The 20,372-nt window shown below is 66.1% G+C and overlaps 1 protein-coding gene across 1 annotated transcript; it reads left to right on the top strand.

Annotated features, from left to right (window-relative positions):
- Positions 1-331: 331 nt before the first annotated feature.
- Positions 332-11,672, top strand: ZNF469 (zinc finger protein 469). The gene is made up of 2 exons (XM_073882299.1): positions 332-7,521; positions 7,640-11,672. Exons 1-2 carry the CDS (start codon positions 332-334, stop codon positions 11,670-11,672), a joined length of 11,223 nt encoding a protein of 3,740 aa, XP_073738400.1.
- Positions 11,673-20,372: the final 8,700 nt, after the last annotated feature.

Consider the following 20,372-nt stretch of genomic DNA (forward strand, 5'->3'; position numbering starts at 1 on the left):
CCCCCAGGTTTCTCTCAGGCCACGCCGATGGCCCCCGCCATGGGGGCTCTGCAGGTCAGGGGGCTTGTGTGTCACATGGGGCCCTTGGGCCCTTCCACTCGTGGCCTGGCCAGGACCTAGCAGGGCTGGTTTGAGGGCGGCCAGGGGTCTTCTCAGACCCCCTCTGCCCCAAAGGGAAGCCTCCCCTGAGGGCAGGGGCTCCTGTGCAGCCCCCAGAGCACGCCCCTCACCCTGTGCTTTCCTTGCAGGCTCCATTCAGGACCATGAGAACAGGCTTCTCCAGGGGCCCCCTCGGACCACCACGTCCTCCCAGCGCCCAGAAGGAGGGGCCATGCCTGGGGAGCAGCCCCGCCGAGCACCGCCCCCAACCATGACTCGAGACCTGCAGCCCTGCCAAAGAGCGGGTGGCACGGGGGGCCCTGCCCAGCCCCCCGGTGAGGACGGTGCCCCAGCCAGCAGGACCGCCAAGGCCACGGGCAGCAGGGCCCAGGCAGTGGAGCCTCCAGAATCCCAGCCGTGGCAGGCCGGGGAGGTGGAGCCCAAGGCCCCGCTCCTGAGAACCCAGTCCCTGAGCAGCCCCCCGGGGAAGGGAGGCAGCCCCCAGGCCCCACTGGGGAGGAGCCACGCGCAGGCACTCACGCAGCAGGCCAGCAGGGCAGACGGCAGCCCCCAGCAGCTCTATAATCTGAACATCTCCGGCTCGAGGGCCAGACCCACCCTGGACAAGACTCCTGAGCGCCCACAGGGCGAGGACCCCGGGCCCCCAGAGGCGAAGGCCCCACCCACCCCAGAAGAGCTCAGTTTCCAAAGGTGCTTCCAGGAGACCCCCTCCAGCTTTACCTCCACCGACTATACCTCACCAAATGCCACCTCTGGGCCCCCACCCCTCAGGGCCCCCCCGGGCAGCAGGCCAGCCTCCTACTCGGGATTCCAGGCCGGCGGGGCTGACGGCTGGCCTCCCACTGTTGAGAACAGCTTCCCAGGTGCTAGATTCGAGGTCCCTGCGGCCAAGCCGGAGCCCTTTCCCGAAGGGGACGGCCCCAGGGCGGCCTCCTTCCAGTACCCCTTCCAGGCACTGCATGGGCCCGGCCCGAAACCGTTCCCCGAGGACACAGTCCCGCCCGAGTACGGGGAGAGAGCGCTGGTATTTGCCTTCCGCCAGCCCAGGGGAGCATGGCCAGAGGAAGCAGTGGGCACAGGCACGGCCTACCCCCTGCCCGCCCAGCCCGCTCCCCAACCCCCAGCCTGCTACCCTGGCCGGCCCGGCCTTGACCCCCCCAGTGACCTCGGCTGTGCTCACCCACAACCTGGTGCTGCTCCCCCAGCCCCCAGCCCCTTCTCGGAGAGCACAGCCACCTTTCCGGACACTTTGCACAAGAGCCTGACCAAAGCCCTCCCTGAGAGACCGCCTTCGGCCCACGACGACAGGCTGGGAAGCCCCAGGGCGCCCCCAAACTCTCTGTCACAGAGGCACTTTCCTGGGCAGACCTATGGCAGTCCTGGGGCCAGTGGAGTGGGGACCAGCCCACGGTCTCTGGACACGGAGCTGGCCACCCCAGGGCCCCTGCCTACCAGACTGCCCCAGCTGTGGGACCCTGCTGCAACCCCTTACCCCACACCTTCCCTGGGCCCCCCAGCCACCACCAGGAACGCCTTCTTTGAAGGCCAGGCCAGCCTAGGCCTGCGCCTTGGCCTCCCCCGGAGCCCCCCACTGCCCTGGCCGCAGGTGCTTCCAGCTACCGGGCCCAGCCCCCACCGCATGGAGGTGTTGAGCCAGCTGCCTTTCCCCGCAGGGGCCCCCGAGTGGCAGGGGGGCGGCCAGGGAGCCCTGGGTGCTGCCGGCAAGACTCCGGGGCCCGGGGAGAAGGTGGCTGTTCTGAGAAACAGCCCGGGCCGGCACGGTGGCGGATCCCCGGGCCTGTTTGCCTACAACGGGCTGAAGGACCCCGGAGCCCAGCCCCTGTTCTTTGGGGTGGCCCAATCCCAGGTCTCACCCCGGGCGACCCCCGGCCTGCCCCCGCCCAGAGTGGTGGGTGCCTCTCCCTGCGAGTCCCCGCTGCCCTCACCTGCCACCAACACAGCCAGCAACAGCTCCTGCTCTTCACTGTCACCACTGTCTGGCAGCCCAGCCAACCCCAGCTCGGAGGAGAGCCAGGCCCCCGGCCCACGCGGGCCCTCCACCTTCTTCCACGGCCCCGCTCGCCCCCCGGAGACCAGCAGCCCCTACCCATCCCCCGAGCCCCCACACGCCGTCCCCATGCACTACCAGCCGGAGCCCGCCGGAGCCTTTCCTTTCCCTGCCGCAGAGGGACTGGGGGCCGAGGGCACCTTCAAATGCCTGGAGGAGGCCCCCTTCGCGGGTTCAGGCCCCGAGGTGGGCAGCGACAGCGGGCTGGAGGGCTTCCCCCGGGAGCCACCCCCCTACCCCGCCCACCACTTCCCCCTGAGCAGCGCCAGCCTGGACCAGCTGGACGTGTTGCTCACCTGCAGGCAGTGCGACCAGAACTACAGCAGTCTGGCCGCCTTCCTGGGTCACCGGCAGTTCTGCCGCGCGCTCCTGGCCAGGGCCAAGGATGGCCTCCCGCAGCCCCCAGGCCTCCCCGGCCCCCCCGCCACCCCCAAAGCCCCAGCTGGTGGGAACCCCAGCCTGCTCAGCCACCCCAAGACGGGCCCCTTCCTGCTAGGTGGGGACCTCCGGGCTGACAGCAAAGAGGACCCCCTGAGGACCAGCTTCCTGCCCGGCCTGGCCGCAGCCCCCTTCCCCCTCCCCGCCGCGGACCTGGACCCCGAGGACGACGCCAAGCTGGACAGCCTCATCACCGAGGCGCTCAACGGCCTGGGGTACCAGTCGGACAACCCCGAGATCGACAGCAGCTTTATCGACGTCTTCACGGACGAGGAGCCTTCCGGCCCCAGAGGTGCTGGTGCCGGGCAGCCCCCCAAGACCAGGGTGGGGACAATGCCGGAGAACAAAGCCCAGCCCCCACTCCCGGGCGAGGCCGCCCTGCAGGAACCCCAGGTCCCCCGCCCTGGGAACACAGGCTGCCCGGCCCGCAGCCGGCCCAAAACCCGCTCCCTGGGCCCAGCGCCCACAGAGGCAGACGGGGCTGGCCTGGCCAGCCAGCAGAGGAGAGGGAAGCGGTTTAAGTTGTTGCAAAAAGATCTGGACACCTCCGGCTCCACCAAGAGCCGGAAGGGCCCCCGAGCCGCTTGCCTGAGGCCAAGGAGGAAAGGCCCCGGGGCTGAGGCCCCCCTGCCCCGCCCCCGGGACCTCAGGACCCCGGCCGCCAGGAGCCTCGCAGCTCCTGCCAGACAGGCCCTCCCGGTGGAGACCAGGAGCTCACAGCGCCTCCGCCTGTCCCCGGGGCAGGACTCCAGGAGGAGGAGGCTGCGCGGCGGCACCTGGAGCAAGGAGCTCATCCACAAGATCGTTCAGCAGAAGAACAAGCACCACAGGCGGCCGGGGCAGCGCCTCCCCCTGGGACCCTCAAGGCTGGCACCCAGCAGCACGGAGCAGGGGCTCCCAGAGCTCACCTGTGCCTCCGAGTCAGAGGAGGAGGACTGCTCGCGGCCACACCCGCACGGCCCCCACCTCCGAGGCCGACCCCGTCAGGGCTGCCGGCGGTGGCGCGGAGGCATGAAGCGGAAGGAAGTGGACGTGACCCCGGGCCCCAGGGAGGATGGGGGGCTGCAGAAACCCAGGATGGTCGTGAGGCAGGAAGCCACCCAGGTCGGGGGCTCCCCCAGCCCTGAGGAGAGAGCCCCCAAGCATCTTCTGCAGGTTCCTGCCAGCACCAAGACCCCAGAGGAGAACCGTCTGGCACTAGACTTCCCCAGGGAGACCAAGCACCCCGGAACTGCTAAGGAGCTCCCCCCAGATGCCACAGAACTCCCCAGAGAGGCTCCGAGCTCTTCCCCAGCCTCCCGTGGAGGGGGGAGCCCCCACCCCCCAGCCCCAGAGCCGCAGGAGCCGGGCAGAGAGGACCCCCGGGTGTCCCACAGAAGTCTGCCAAGCGCTGCCCAGGGCACAGAGCCACCCCCCTCCCGGGACACAGAGGACCCCCCTGCCTACCCACCAGGAGAGCTGCTGGTGCCGGTCGCTCATGCCGCTGACACCGCCTACCTTGAATCGGGTGCCCTCTTTTTGAAGACCCCTGATCTTGGCTGCAGCCCTGCTCTTCTTAACAGAGACCCTGTGGGGGTTCCACTTGCCAAAAAGGGGCCCCAGCCCTACAGCAGCCCCCCTAGCAAATTGTTCCTCGGACCCAAAGACCTGCCTGGCTGTCTCCAAGAAGACCTCTACTCCAAGCCCTTAGCGCCAGATGCTCCGCCGGCCGGCAGCACGCACCTGCCCCAGGACGGTGTGGACGCCAGTGCCCTCAAGCCAAAACCACCCAGGAGTCTACCCTACGCCACCCACGGGGGTCCCAGCAAAGCCGAATCACCGCTGACTTTGGAGTCCACACCACTCTTCCCAGGGCTGCCTGTGGGCAGATTTGACCCGCCCGCCTACAGCAGCCTGTCTGGAAGCAGAGACACCCACTCCCTGTTGGTGTGCGCAGACCCTCCCCCAAGGAGACCCCAGTTAGAGCTGCCATACTCCCCGCTTCTGCCCGACAAGGGCTGGTCCCTGCTGGAGGAGTCCCCAGTGCTGGCCAGCCACATGGGTCATCTTCCTGACCTCCTGGGGGAAAAGGCGTTCAGTAGGAGGTGCCCCGGGGAAGGGGCAGTGGCCGCCAGCCCTCCACTTCTGCCTGGCAAGCTCAGCGAATGTGGCCTTGCTTTTATGGGCAACCTGTCCGAAGATGAATTAGAAATCAAAAGACTGGTCGCCGAATTAGAGAGTCAGCTGCAGAGTAAAGGGGTGCCTGAGGCCCCAGAACTGCTGTGCACGGCTGGGCAGGCAAGCAGGACGCACGCGGGCATAGGGGCTCCTCTGCCCACCCGCCAGGCCGCCTTGCCCCCCAGGGACACCTTCTCCGAGGCCAACCTCACCGGCCTTGGGGAGTTGACTCCATGCCCAGAAGGGGCAGAAACAGCAGTGGCCACCAGGGAAGGGGGGCCGGGGAGCGCCCAGGAGGAGTGGCCCTCCCCCGACCCAGGAGAAGCAGCCCTTTCCCCCCCTGCACGTGCAGAAGGGGCGTCTGGGGCTCCCAGAACCATCAGTGGGGCCGACCGCAACTTCCGAGCAGTACAGAGAGCCAGAGTCTCGGAAACAGGGCCCCCGAAGCCCGAAGGGGACTGCGGGGTCCACGCGGAAGTCTCTCTGCCCGGCTCTGGAGAGCTGTTCAAGCCTCCACTGGATGTGAGGAGCTTAGCCAAATGCAGCCCAAGCTGTGAGCCATTACATCCAAAAAATAACAGGGCTGGCAAGATGCACCCAAGCCACGCTCTGCTGCTCCCTCCCTGCTCACAGGCAGGTGGGCCCTGCCAAGAGCCCCCTGAGCGGGAAGCGTTTCGCAACCCACTCACCCATCTGGCACCCGGCTTGGTGCCTCAGGGGGCCACCCCGTCTTGTGGTGTCAGTCATAGCGATGCCCCCAAAGGATACTCTGTAAGCAGGGCAGGCCAGCCAGAAGGAGCAGGCCTCCCCCATGCTGGGGCGGGGGGCCCTGGCCTTAAGGGTAATGAGGAGTCTGTAGCCGTGGGGGCCTCCCCAAGTCCTGCCTGCGTGCCCAACAGCAGTCCTGGCAGGAGGCCCCAGGACCCAGCCACGAGCCCCCTCCGTCAGCTGCAGCTCCTGGTGGCCAGAGCGGCTGGGAAGGAAGAAGACGCCTTGGCCTCACAGGGGCCCCCACCTGCTGGCACCCAGAGCCCTCGGCGCAGTGAGCCCTCAGATCTGGAAGGGGACAGCGTGGAAGGTGGGAACGTCCCCGCAGCGGCCAGATGTCAGTTGGGGCCTGAGGCTGATGGACATCTGAACTCCCTCGGCCAGGCTGAGAAGCCTGAGGACCGAGACAGAGCCAGCAGACTGCAGCCAGATAAGTGGGGGAGTCCAGTGGGGCTGGACAACCTCCTCACAGTCAGTGCCGATGCTGAGACCGCCCTGGCCAGGTTGGCCAGGGATGCGCACCAGCTAGGGGGACAGCTCCAGGGAAACGGCCTGGTCTTGGGCCTTCAAAAAGAGGCCTGGGCCACCCCAAGCCTTTCCTCGTCTAATGCAGAATCTTCGGTACCGGCCTTGGTAGCAGCCCACGTCCAAAATGGGCCTGAAGCCCGGACTTCAGAGGAGGCGGCCAGCCCAGGCCTTGAGAAGCAGCGGCTGCTCGCTGGAGACAGCCCTGCCCCCCCCATCAGGGACCTGACCACCTGTGTCCCCTTGCCTGCTTCTGCAGCCACCTCCATTCCCTCTGGCCTGGAGCCCCTGCCCCAGGAAGACCCTCCTACGGGACCTTCGGGTGGGCTGAGGGGGCTGCTCCCAGCCCCTCCATCCTGCGGGGATCCCGCCAGCCCACAGCTCCTCCCAGGCCCTTCTCCTGCCCGGCCCGCTCCGCAAAGGGCTGACGGCACCCCAGCCAGCACAGATGCTGGGGCTGGACCACCTGCAGCATCTCCCCCATCTTTGAGGACAAGCCCCCGTGGCTTCAAGGAAAGCCTGGCTCACCAGCCCCTCCTGGGGAACCACAGCCCCCTGCAGGACCCTCCCTCGGGCCAGCCTGGCTTCATCAGTGTCTTCACTCCTGCCCAGGGGGAGGACCGCCCTGAAGGCAGCATGTCAGGACCGCTAGAGAGTTCCAGGAAGGAGAAGCCCAGGAGCTGTCCTGCCTCTGTCGCCCGTTCTCCCCCCGTGAGGCCCACCTCCCCGAGAGGGACCATGAACGCCCCCGCCCTGCCCGACGTTCTCACCACAGATGGCATGGGGGCCGTCAGAGGCCCCGGGGTCAGCCATCCAGACCGCCACGGTGGGGGAGCCCCACCCCACGCCAGCCCCAGCGGGATGCCCACAGGCCCCACCTCCCCAGACCCCCCAAGCAACAGGGAAGGCCAGGGTGTCACCACTGTGCCCGCTGAACCTTCCACACGGGGGCCCACGGGGCCAGACTCCTGGGCCTGCCAGGAAGACAAGGCGGGGGCTGGCCGCTCTGGAGCCATGACAGCCCCTGGAGCTGACACCACAGACCCCGCCCTCACCTGCCCGTCCACGGAGCTCCGCCGGGGCAGAACCACGTCTCCCAGCAGCACAGCCCGGGACTCCAGACCCAGCTCCTCCCAGAGTGTCAGAACTGTTCACCGCACACCCCAGAGGGACCCCCTCAGTCCGCAGGGTACCAGACAGAAGCCTGTGTCCACAGACATTGCCCCCCGGGAGGACCGGGCCCCCGGCAGGCGGCCCACAACCTGTGAGGTGTGCGCAGCCTCCTTCCGCTCCGGGCCGGGCCTGAGCCGCCACAGAGCCAGGAAGCACGGGCTGCACAAGGGCCCCCCCCGCCCCGCCCGGCCCCCGGCGCCAGGCGTGCCAGCCCCCCAGGAAGGAAAGCCTCAGGGCACCTGGGAAGGAGAAGCCAAGGCAGGCGCAGAGCGGTGCCGGCCGTGCCAGTGGGCCGCGTCCTGACCGGGGTGCAGAGGCTCCTGAGGACGCGTCAGGCCCTCAGAGGGCCAGGGGACTCGGTGCGGGGCACACCCTAGGCTGCTCCCCCAGCCGGGAACCACACCCCCCAGGCCCGGGTGAGCCGGGAGTGGACATGAGGCCTGCAGAGCCCAGGAAGCAGGGCCGGCTGGTGAGGGACAAGCGCTGTCCCAAACAGGCAGACAAAAGAGGCGTCCAGCAGCGGGGCCAGGCACCCGAGGACGTCTCCAGCAAGTCAGAGGGGAAGTCGCAGGAGAAGGGCAGAAATCCCAGAGCAAGAAGGTTCCGGGAGGCGAGGAGTCCTCCAGTCTGTCCAGGTGTGATTTCAGACAGAAGCCGCTGGGGTCCATCCACCACAACCGCCAGTCCCCCGGGGCCTCCAGGTGGCCCCCTCTCAGCGCGGGCCCAGCCGGACGCTGACGCCTCCTGGCCCTCGGTGACGGAGAACACAGTGGACACAGACCCAGAGGAGACGCCAGCACAGAGGTCACCCGGGGATTGGGTGGCCCGTGAGGAGGGGATGGAGTGGGCGCCTCCTGGGGACGGGCCGGGGGGACAGAAAACAGCCGTGGCCAGGGGGTGCTGGGGTCCCAGGGAGGCTGGAACATCGGATGTCTACAAAGAGCTGTCGTGGGCAGCCGGGACTGAGCCTGCAGGGGACCGCAGAGCAGCGGAGAGCGGGTCAGGGCAAGGAGTCAGGGAGGGGCACGGACCCCCCACAAGCCCCCCCGGCCCTCGGGAGACTGGCAGCTGCCCCCTGAGCCCCCTGCACAACCCAGAAGTGCAGGTCGGGGTCCAGGAGCGTGCGGGCACCGCTCCCGAAGCCCACAGCCCGGGTCTCGGGGACCCTCTGAGCGTGTTTGATGATGACGCCTCCTTTTCGCAGCTCTTCCCTCTGGGCGACCGCTTGACTCGGAAGAAGAACCCCCGTGTTTACGGCAAGCGCTGTAAAAAGCCGAGGGCCCCGCCCCCGCTGGAACCCCATAGCGAGATGGGGGGCAGCATCGTGCTGGCCTCCACCCGCCTGCCCACAGACCTCAGCGACTCGGGGTCACTCTGCCTCTCCCACGAGGACCCGTGGGGTGACGAGGCCATAGGTCTGCCAGAGTCCTTCCTGCTGGAGGGCTTCCTGAGCAGCAAGGTGCCCGGCATTGACCCCTGGGCCCCCAGCCCCAGCCTGTGGGCCCTGGAGGCCGACCCAGAGGTGGACTGTGCAGAGGACGTGCCCCCCCGCCACGCGGAGGACCGCCGGTCAGAGAACATTCCCGAGCTGCACATGGTCCCGGCCTCTTGGAGAGACCTGGACCTGCAGGCCCCCGCCGAAGGGATGGCCTCTTCCCTAGGAGACAAGAGCCCGGAGCCCCCCAACCTGGAGCAAGAATACGACAGCGGGCTTCCCGGGAGCGCCGTGGCCCTTGAGATGCTCAGCGCCAAACTGGAGGTGCGAGACCTGTGCTTCCTGGCGCCCTGTGACGACCACGTGGGTGTCCTCAGCACGAGCTCTCTGGACTTCGGGGCCACGGTGGGCCCCCAGGAGCCGCAGAGCCCAAGGCCGGCAGGTGCAGCCGGGGCACGAGGGGCGCCGGGCAGGGAGCGGCACGCCAAGGCCAGGAGGGCACCCTACAAGTGCAAGGTGTGCTTCCAGCGCTTCGGCGGCCTGGGCGAGCTGGACCTCCACAAGCTGGCTCACAGCCCCGCGCCACCTCCCACCTGCTACATGTGTGTGGAGCGCAGGTTCGGCTCCCGCGAGTTGCTGCGGGAGCACTTGCAGGAGAAGCACGTGCAGAGCAAGGCAGGGCGCTGGGCCTGCGGCATGTGCCTGAGGGAGGTCGCCGACGTCTGGATGTACAATGAGCATCTGCGGGAGCACGCCCTGCGGTTCGCCCGCAAGGGGCAGGCGCGAAGGTCCCTCGGGGACTGGAAGGGGGGCCAAAGTGTCGCTCGCTTCCTGGGCAGCATCACGGGACAGGCGTCCAGACCCAGTGGGGGCAAACGCTCGACAGGCAAGTCCAACGGGGGCCCCGCAGAGGCGTCGGGGAGACAGCCAGGGGCCGGGAAGGAATTCCAGAGGGAGAGGGTGAAACCCCAGGCTCCTGCCCACGACTCGGCAGATGGGGCTTTGGCCGACAGCAGCCCCACGGCCTGCGGGAACCCCAGTCTTCCCAGCGGCTCCGGCAAGACGTCCCCCAGCCTGTCCCCTGAGCCCTGCTCCGGCAGCGAGCCGCTCCTGCAAGCCCTCCCCGTGCACCAGGGCTGCAAAGACCCGTCCCGGGACTGCCACCACTGCGGAAAGCGGTTCCCCAAACCCTTCAAGCTGCAGCGCCACCTGGCGGTGCACAGCCCTCAGCGCGTCTACCTGTGCCCCCAGTGCCCGCGCGTCTACCCGGAGCACCAGGCGCTGCGCGCGCACCTGGGCGGGGCGCACGGGGTGCGGGGGGAGTTGGAGCTGCCGCACACCCCGCTCTACGCCTGTGAGCTCTGTGCCGACGTCACGCACATCAGCAAGCGCTCCTTCGTCTGCAGCTCCTGCAACTACACCTTCGCCAAGAAGGAGCAGTTTGACCGCCACATGGACAAACACCTGAGGGGCGGGCAGCAGCCCTTCACGTTCCGCGGCGTGCGGCGGCCTGGCGCCCCCGGCCAGAAGGCGCCGGCCCGCGAGGGCACCCTGCCCAGCAAACGGCGCAGGGTGGCCGTGCCCGGCGCCAACGGGCCTCTGTCCTGGGGCCGCAGCCACCCCCAGAGCGAGGGGTCACTTGCAGCCCTGCTCCAGCCCTGCCCAGAGGCAGCTCCTGGCACCACCAAGGGGCAGCCCAGGACCCCGGAGAGGCCTGTAGAGCCCGTGGGCCACCCGGTCACAGGGGGTGACGTGCCCTCTGACCTCCAGGAACTGCCGCCCCCAGCTCTGTCTCCTTTCCCGGTGGCCTCCGCTGATGGCCAAGGTGGCCACAAGCCGGATGGGGCCCCGGGGAGGTCGGAAGGTGAGGCTTCTCCAGGCAGCCCTGGGCCTCTTCTCCAGCAGGCTCTCCCGCTGGGGGGCTCTGTGCCCCAGCCGGGGGCCAGAGGCCAAGATGTAGAGGAAAAGAGGGCTACTGGCCCATTCTCAGGGAAACGCAGGACCCCGAGTGCCCCTGACCATTGCCTGGAAGCCCCCTCCCTGCTCCAGAAGGAGAAGCAGCTGTCCACAGGCCACACGGTGCCTGAGGGGGGCACAGGGGGGCCCTCCCACAAGGGCAGTGCCGTCAAGCCTTGGGGCTGCCGGAGTTCATCAAAGGACAGGTCAGCCTTGCCCACCCCCAGCAAAGCTCCCAGGTTCCCGGTGCAACCGAAGAAGGTCGCGGCCAGTCCGACACCCAGAGAGCTAGCCCATGGCACTGAGGACAGGCCAAAGTCCACCACCCTCAAAGCCAAGCCGAGCCCCAACTCCCAGGGTGGTGGAGGCCCACGGCACAGCACCAAGACAGCAGGGGGCAGCCAGCCCCAGCCAGCCAGCGGGCAGCTCCAGAGTGAGACAGCCACCACCCCAGCCAAGCCCAACTGCCCAGGCCAGGGCCCCGCCTCAGACAAGCACCCTCCTCGAGCCAAGGGCTCTCCCAAGGGGCCAAGGGAAGCTGGTGACCAGGGGCCCCGAGGGAGCCCGGGCACCAGGGCGGACGGGGAGGTCAGCGAGAAGAAAAGGAAGGGCCGGGCCCCGGGGCCAAGCAGGAGTGAGAGTGTGGGGAGCTTGGGGAGAGCCCGCTTGGTCCCTGAAAAGCCGCCCCGGGCCCCCCGAAAGCAGGCGACACCCAGCCGTGTGCTCCCCACCAAGGCCAGGCCCAGTAGCCAGAACAGCACGGTACCACCCCAGCCCTCGGAGCAAGGGCAGGCGGGCCCCAGACACACCCTCGGGGACTGCAGACGCAGCAAGGAGGGGCAGGGCAAGGCCTGCCCCCAGGGGAGGCCCCTGCACAGACCCCCCAAGAGGGACAGAGCTGTCCATGGTGCTGAACCTGCCGACCCCCGTGCCTGCAGGACCGCCGCGTCCCAGAACGACCTCCTCAGCCAGCTCTTTGGGCAGCGACTGACCAGCTTCAAGATCCCGTTAAAGAAGGACCCCCCCGAGTAATTTATGGCCGCGAGTGAGTACCTGGGAGCAGAGCTGGAGCAGCCCGGCACGCGGGGGCTCCTGTCTATGCTGACGAGCCCCAGTCCTCTGAGGGTGTTGGACGGGGGCCACATGGCGATCCGCCTGACTTACGCAAGCGCTCGGAGTCTGGCGTTAGGGCTGAGACTACGATACTTTGAGCAGGGCCTGGGGTGGGCAGCAGTCCCTTTCTAGATGGAAGGTGAGGTTGAGCCCCTTGGAGACCACGCAGCTCTTTTCTCGGTACCAAGAACTCGAAGAGCGAGCCGACCCCGCCCGTGTGCCCCATTGCCCAGGCGCAGGAGGCCACAGACGCCTCATCTGAAGGTTTGCACGGGGCTCCCCACCCCCCCCCGTCATCTAGTGGGGAAGTGAGTCGAGGCCACCTGCGCTCAGGTGGCAGCAGGCTCCCCTTAGTCTTCTTGCTGCTGTTGCTGGAATGGCCGCCTGCGGGGGCAGGGCCATCCCCTGCAAGAGCTGTTTGTGGGCCCCCAGGGCGCACCTGGCTTCTCTGACCGCGGGGTGGTGGCAGCCGCTGTCTGGGCTGCTGACAGAAACGCCGGTCTCTGGTGCACCTTGCCCCCTGGGGACTGGGTTCCCGTTGGGAACGTGGAGAAAGCTGCTCACCAGCCGGCTCCCGCCGTCACCGGGTCTCCATCCCCAGTCCCCTGGCCTCCGCCGATGCCCTTTCTAGAGCCTTCCTCCTCACAAGGAGCTCTCCGCTGCAAGTATCAGCAATTTTACTCTGAATTTCTGGTGCTATTTCATGTTGTAATGTGAATTCAGGCTTCCTTGGTGCGTTTCACCTGGGGGATTGGGCGGGGGGACCAGCTGGGGAGGCGCACGATGGCCCACGGACACCGGCGGCCCCGACAAGTCTTTCACTGGCTCCCCCGCTGCCGGCAGGCTCCAGCCCACCGGGGGTCGCGGTCCGCAGTCGGAGCAGCCAAGTGGGACACTGTGGGCCGGGGCGTGGTGCCGCGGCCCAGTCAGGGAGGCAACTCATGCACTGACATGACCCAGGGGTTGGCGCGCATGTCCTGTTGACGGAATCGTGTCTTCAAAGGGGGCAGGAGGGTAGGAGAGGCTTCCTTCTGTTCTTAGGTATCTCTGAGGTTCGTGGTTTGTGTCGTTCTGTTTTTGTTTTTTGTTTTTTTTTTTTTTTTTGTTTTTTTCTTTTTTACCTTGGGTGCAACATGTGTGTCAAAAGTTTTTATTTTGATTTTTTGAAAGAGACCAAATTGGGCCCAAATTGCCTTTCTCGAAGGTGCTGTGTGCACTCAGAACGCCTTTAGTGCTGATGAATAAAACACGGGGACTCTGAGGTTGTACTGTGCGAATCATAGTGAACTCATCCTGTCAAATATATCCTCACTATTTTCACAGAGACCCTCTGGCTGTGGCATCTGTCCTCCGGCCGCCCCCCGCTCACCACCTGCCCCACACAAGCCCAGGGCCTGGCTCATAGAGCATCGGCTTCAGCGGACGCTTCCGTCCCTACAAAGCCGCGCCCGAGCGGCCAAGCGCCCTGGGCTCGTGGACATGGCTGGGGCCCCTGGGGGATCAGAGTAAAGTGTTGGGAAATCATCAGCAAGGCTCAGTTTGGGGGCCCCGGGACAGCAGCAGAGGCAGTACGAAGGGTCAAAGCGGGAGACACCACCCCACCGCAGGCTCAGACCCCGGGGCCCACCGTGTCCTCAAGACAACCCTCAAAGACCCCAGCGTCTGCAACAAGTGCCTGGAGAGCAAGCAGGGCCGTCCAGAGTCAAGCACCCATCCCGTCCTGCCCCTGACCCGGGGCACGAGGGGCACTCAGAGCAGGCCCCCACAATATGTGTGGGGGAGGGGAGGGGAGCCACAGAGAGGGGGGCCTACACGTGGAGCCGTACCTGGGATCCCAGCACTTCTGCCCAAGCCCACGGGGCCCCCACCCACTCCTGCTCACCTTCCTTGGTCAGGAACACCCTTCCCAGGTGCTCCTGTTCAGTCCAAGCCCCTCCCAGCCATGCAACCCCCCGCCCCGGGGGCCCGGGCCACCCTCTCACATGGACCTGCCTACTGTGTGCTGCCCTTGGGGGCTGCCAGACAGGTTCTGTGGTGAGCTGGGGTCTTTGGTCTCCTCGGGGGTCTCTGTAGCAGGGCCTCAGAGAGGGGGGGCACAAAGGGGCTCAGGGTTGGAATTTGGGGTTAGGGTGGGGTGAGTCTGAGCTGTGTTGGCAACAGCCATCTGGTGATTTGGGGATGCAGACCCCTGGGGCCCGGTGGGGTCCGCAGCACTGGGCGCCTCTGTTCAACTCCCCAAACCTGGGGCAGCCGGGGACCATCCCAGTCCCAGGGAACGGGAGGGAAATTCCAGGCTCCACCCCAGATTGCAAATCCGACTCCGACGCAGCCGGCGCCCGCCTGGCCGGCAGGTGGCAGCATTGGCCCAACTCCATGGCTCGGGCAGCTCAGCTGCCAAGGCCCTGCAACCGGCACAGGGGCGCCCTGACCTCATCGACAGGCTCAGAGACACACGCTTACTGCACAGCTTCACCCACACCGACACCGGGGCCCACAGACCCACACACGGACAAACACCACCTCACCCCGACTTGCTGCAAGGTGAGTGACACAGGTGCATCCGGTGTGGGGAACCTGGCCTTCCAGAGGGCCCCGTGCGTGCGCCCCAGAGCACCCCGTTTGATTCACAGGACAGGGCTGGACAAAGACGAGGGGGTTGGGTCGGGGGCAGCCCAGGCACAGGCCCCATACAGGGACCGCAGCTCCCTGAGCCCCCGAGGGCCTGGCTCGTCCCCTCTAGGAAGCCAGCATGCCTGCTGGCCCCACGACTGCAGGTCCCTCTGGGAGCTGCCCCAAGGCAGGCAGGATGGGCAAGGGGACACCAAATGTTAGCAACAAGGTCACATAAGTGGCTGTATTTTTCAGTTGCATCCTATACTAGGCTGAAAGCCCGACCCCAATGACCCCTTGGCCCCACCAGCCCAGAGACAGGGTGTAGGAGAGATGGTTCCTGGGACCAGGTGAGGGAGTGCAGGTGCAGGGACGGGACGGGCGAGCCCCCGGATGTGGGGGGTCGGGGCACTGCCCGTGGACCGGCCACCGGAGGGAGGGAAGCTGGTGGTAGGAGCAGGCAGGCCCACCTCCTCCCCCGGCCCCATTTCTCTACCGGTCCAGTGGGTAGGCAGCAGGCAGCTCATTTCCTGGGAATGTGCCCTCAGGGCCCCAGGGCCCCCTGCAGGACTGTAGCCCTGGGAGTGGCATGCTGAGGCCCTTGGGGCCACCTCTCCTTCCCAGCCGCTCCAGGCCCGGGGGGCCCAAGGCCACGGCCCCTTTCCCACAGGACAGCCTCCCCCTCACCTGCAGCCCCCAAGCAGGGAGCTGGGCAGGCTGGGGCATTCCCCAGGCCCAGGGGTTGGTGGGTTTGGACCAACCGCCCAAACTGAAAGACCCACAGGCCCATCTCTGGGGCAGTGCGCTGTGCCCTACGGGGAGTACGAAGGGGCAGCAGAGCCCTGGGTGGAGCCGGAAACCATCTCCTCTAGACCTCAGCTCTCCCGGCCATCAGTGGACACGAGAATCACCAAAAAGTATTCCAGCCAGGGGCTGTCTCCAAGGGGTGGCCTGCTGGACCCAGCCAGGTCTCCCTGGCGCTGCCTGGACCCTCTCCCCACGGCTGTCCCCCGGCCTCGGGCCTTTGCCTGGCCAGCACGTCCTCTTTGTGGCCTCCAGAACCACCGCAGTGCCCCGTCCGCCCTCCCTGCTTTATTTATAGCACATTGCACCCTGCCACGTGCCCCACGGCCCACTCCTCCCCCGTGGCCACAGTCCCGCTCCCGCCAGACCTCTAGTGACGCACTGTGCGTGTGTTGTCCACAGTTGTCCCTGCGCTGCGTCAAGCAGGGGTTCCCTACGTGTTTGGGGTGGGAGGAAGGGAGGAAGGGCGTAGGGTAGGAGGGGAGGCAGGAGGCCAGTGGGGACGCGAACATTTCCTATCTGGTGATGTCACATGACCCCAACTCTCAGAGATTGGGAAATATCCAGATAATATTTCCTGTCTGTGCCCAGTACGGCCTTGCCTGGCGGGGGAAGTGGCCACACGTGGGCAGTTGCGTGAACGGGTGGCCCTCGCTAGCCCCCGAGGACCGTCTGCAGATGAGAACCGTCATGTCCTGGGATGTCCGAGATGCTGGTCCGGCGTGGTCCCAGCCCCGCTCGCTCTGTCCCTCAGGCATCCCGGAGATCAGATAGGGTCCCCAGCTGTGGGTGCGCTGCCAGAGCCCCGCGATGGGGGCCACGGGGGCAGCAGCCCACCCCCCACGCCCGCCCGCCCAGGCTGGCCGGGGCGGCACCTCGTTGTCCCCAGAGCTGTCTGGGCTCCTCCCCTGCCCCTCCCGCAGGCGGCCTCCTGATTCCTAACTTAATTTATTTTGACATCCTCGCTGCCGTTTGACCTCCTTACGGAGTCACGTGGTGCTTAAAACTCATTATCCCCCCATTGCAACAGGAAGTTAATTAAACCCTTCACAGAGCCAGTGTTGATGAATGTCAGGACGGGCCTCCGGCGGACCGGTGTGGGGGTGGGGGGTGGGGGGTGGGGAAGCGAGGCCGGGCCCCGGCAGGGGCCACAGACAGAATCCGGGTCCCCCTTCCTCCAACTCGGCCACCAGCGTCCATTCTGGAACAGAGCGTGTGGATTCCCCAAGGAGGACCTGGCTCGGCCACTCACCTGTTACATGGCCTCGGGCAACTGGCTTACTTCGCTCCTCTGAGCCTCAGTTTACTCTTCCGGCAGGTGGGAATTCTAACAGTCCCTTCTTCAGAACGCCGTTATGAGCAGGCACTGCGCTGACCTGTTTGTGCTCATCATGGCCCCGCACCAGGGAAGCCCGCGGCATGGCATGGGCATAAGGTGATGGAGCTCCGGGGGGACAGGAGAGACCGGGCCCTGCGAGCTGGAGCAGAGACAAGAGCCCGATCTTGTCTGGGAGCAGGAAGGGGCTTCCCTGGGGAAGGGTGCACCCGGCAGCAGGAACAGCTTGTGCAAGGGCCCTGTGGCCACAGGACATGGGAAGAGGTTCAGAGGAGAAGGTAGAATGGGGCAGGGCTGAGCCCAAGGCTATCACTAATGGCTTCTGGGAAGGTCCCACTGGCTTCAGTCTGCAGCAAGGGCAGCAGTGGCCGTGGGGGACCAGCAGGGTGGGCAGTGGCAGGGGGATGGGCATAGAGGCTTGGAGCGGGGTGGGGTGCCAGCCACCAGCTCGGCGCCAGGCTTCCCCCAGGCTCTGCACCTGCTCTTCCCTTGCCCTCCAGTCTTTCATGAGCATCCTCTTCATCCTTCAAGGCCACCTTAAGTTTCCAGAATATTCTGTGACTCCCTTGGTCATAGCCCGGAAACCAGTACAGGGCCTGGCACATGGGAGCCCGTTCCCCCCCGGCCCCCCACGACTGCCCAGCCTGGGGCAGCCCTCCTTGGGGGGCGGGGCAGCACAGCACATGCCCACAGCCAGCCAGCCCACAGGTCAGAGGGCAGAGGTAGACCAGGACATCAAGACCAGAGGAGCCCTGCGGGGTCACACCCCCCACCCCCACTTACATACAAGGAAACCAGAGACCAGATTGGGGTCAGGGTCGCACCCTCCAAAATGGCAGAGCCAGGATTTGGACCCAGTTCTCCCTGCTCCCAGGCCAGGCTTCAGCCCACAGGCGCTGGAGTTCGGCTGCCTGGGGTTGCATCCCAGCTTTACCTCGTCTGAGCTATAGGGCCACTCTGAGGCTCAGTGTCTTCATCACCACCACCACAGCCCTCCAGGTACTTAAAAACAAGTCTTAACGTGTCCCAGGCCCAGCTCAGCCACTTTCTGCGGGGGTGACTCTGACGTCCCAACCACCGGAGCAGAGCACAAGGACGTCGTGAGAAAATAGGAACCCGCCCGAAGGAAGGGCTCACAAAGGTGGGGGGCACAGCGATGATGACATCGCCCCTGGAGCCAGCACCCCGTCAAAGCCATGCCCAGGAGGCTTCTGGGGAGCTTTGCAACCCCAGTGGGCAGCTGCCCAAAGCTCAGATCCAGGGAGCAAGGAAAGCCAGGCTGCAGTCGGGCAGCCCAGCTCCACGTCGGGTTCTGACAGCCCTGCATGCAGGCTGAACGCAGTTCTGTTTTCTCCACCAGGGGCTTTTGGACGGGAACCCTGGCGCTCCTTGCAGACATGCAGGGGCAGGCGGAAACAGGTTCACAATGGGCAGCCCGTGGGGAATGGAGGTGGACACTCTCAGCCACCCCACACGCTGCTTCCCCTCTCCCACCTGATCAGGGGCCCCTGCAAAGCTGCACTCGCATGTCACCTTCTCCAGGCAGCGTACCCTGAATCCCCCAGGCAGAGGTGGTTGCTCCTACTCTGGGCTCACACAAGGCCTCCCTTTGGACAGGGTTTCTTGCTCCTTGTTCCTGAGTAGGTGCTCATCATCAACAGACCTCCCCCGAGGGGTAGCAGCCTGTACCAGCGAGGCCCTATGGCATTGCCGCTGGTCCTAAGCAGGCTGTGGTTTCCTCTTCTGGGGCCATGGGGTACCCCTCCACACACCCGACAGGGCAGATAGAAGGGGCAAAGTTCAGGAGAAAAGTGCTCCAGAAACAGCTCTGTCCTGGGTCAGGACTGTCCAGGCACTTCAGAGCTGTGTGACCCATGCAGGTATGTGGGGCTCCACACTTGGGAAGGCCCCGCGCTTGGTTTAATGTGCTATTTGGCTGCCCTGAAATTCTTAATTTTTAAACAAGAAGCTCTACGTATTCGTTTTGCACTGAGCCCCCCGGATGGTCGTCAGTCCTAGTCAGCAGGCTCTGTTCCTGACCCACCCCTGCCTCTAAGGCACTGGAGAGCTGGATGTGTCCTTCCCTCAGGGCCCGGGGTTTGTAAACCGTGTATGGGAAACAAGCAGCCAAAGTGACTCCTTCTCCTGCGGCCTAGACAGGCACCGCAGATGGGGCATGGCTCTCACTCCCCTGCAGACCCTCTGCAGCCTGCTCGGTGCAGGTCCCCAGCCATCTCAGCAGCACCCGCCCGGATGCCACCGGCTGTGCGTGGAGCCTCACAGCCCCCTCCTCTAGGGCTCCTCCCCCCTCCCAGGTCCCCATCCTGTAATGAGGCCCTGCTTTGGGAGTGACAACAAGGCCCAGTGGGAAGCCCAGACAGGTGGGGGGGCCTCATTCAGTTGACAAATACTGTGGGTATTTGTCTCTGGGCTGAGGGAACCAGCCAACCATGGCCCCCACTCTCCCCAGACAGGGGTGCTGGAGGAAGGCTGCCCCCACTGGCCCTGGGCAAGGAGCAGGAAGCGCGGGTGAGCCATGTGACCCTGGGCCAGGACCTTGGCCTCCTGGCATCAGGGTTCCCATCCGTCCAGTGGTGGATATGTGGACCTGGGTGAACCTCAGACTCCCGCTCTGCCCGCCACTGTCCTGCCCAGAGGCCCCTTGAGAGCAGGGGTGGCACAGGGGAGAGTGCCCAGGCTCCAGGGGTAATCCTTCTCCTCCTCCCTGGGGTGGGGGCTTAGCTAGCAAGGGTTACGTGGAGGGGGGATGTCTCATAGGCAAAGTGCACAGAACACAGCCAGCCCCTGAAGGTGACAGTTGTGATGATTACCTGCTGTCAGGTGGGTGGGTCAGCCGTCTGTCTGGATGGGCCACCCAGGTGTCTTTGCAAAGAAAGGTCTTCTGCTTAGCCACACTAAGCCTAGGCCGCACTCACCCCCTATTTCTTCTGAATATGGGACAGAGGGAGCAAGTACCAACCAAATGCAGGCCAAGAATATTAAAATAAAAGAATGCAATTCAACTTGGGGGCACAGCTCCTAAGGCTGTGTGACTTGAGCTGCCCTGGAAAATGGGGGGCCTCTGGGATCCTATGAACATATCCCAAAAGACAGGAGAGACAGTGTCCGTTTCCAGGGCTAGAACAGACAGTACTGACCCTGTTCCAGGCCGGGAGGGGACGCGGGTGTCCGCTCAGCCCATGGAGGGGCCTCCTCCCCGGGGCCTCCAGCAGGGGCAACTGGGGAGTCAGGGCCTGCCGAGGGGCAATGCCCGGGGTAGGGGGGGAAAGCTGCAGCAGGGACAGGATGCTGGCTTCCGCACCCTCCCCGACTTCCAGCCAGACCGGAGCCCAAGGGAGGAGGGCCCGAGGTCCCTGCTCTCCATTTGGGGGTCGCAGCCGCCGGAGGCGGCGGACCCCAGGAATGCTGTTTCCACCTCGGTCTCGGACGGAAGTCCCCACCCGGCCACAGCCGACTCCACACCCCAAATCTGACCCAAGACACTGCGGGGCGTCAAGGCCTCGGGCTTCCTGACCAGGCCCTTACTGCCCGCGTCCCTCAGGCGGAGGGGGCTGCCGTGGAGTGCAGGGGTCCTGGGCGGGGCCGAGGGCCTGGGGGCGGAGCCATGAGAACCCTGGGGCGGGGCGAGGGGGGGTGAGCAGAGCCAGGCGGGGTTAGGCTTGGGGGCGGAGCTAGCGCCGAGGGGGCGGGCCCAGAGCGGCCCGAAGCTCGGCTGGACCCAGTGCCGCGGGGCGGCGGGACAGAATAGGTCGTTGAATCAGAGCTAGGCCTGGGGACAAAGCTGCGGGACCGAAGGAGGAGGCGAAGAAGCCAGAGGTCTTCCCAGGGCCGGGGGCGGGGCCAGCGCC

This window comes from Callorhinus ursinus, unplaced genomic scaffold, assembly GCF_003265705.2.
Source record: "Callorhinus ursinus isolate GAN/ISIS: 27379988/994484 unplaced genomic scaffold, GSC_fseal_2.0 scaffold46, whole genome shotgun sequence".
NCBI classification, from domain to species: domain Eukaryota; kingdom Metazoa; phylum Chordata; class Mammalia; order Carnivora; family Otariidae; genus Callorhinus; species Callorhinus ursinus.

Coding starts and splice junctions, on each gene's coding strand:
- ZNF469 (XM_073882299.1), top strand. CDS start 332: ATGCCTGGGGAGCAGCCCCGCCGAGCACCGCCCCCAACCATGACTCGA. Junction 7,522..7,639: donor GCCAAGGCAGGCGCAGAGCG/GTGCCGGCCGTG, acceptor CTGCTCCCCCAG/CCGGGAACCACACCCCCCAG.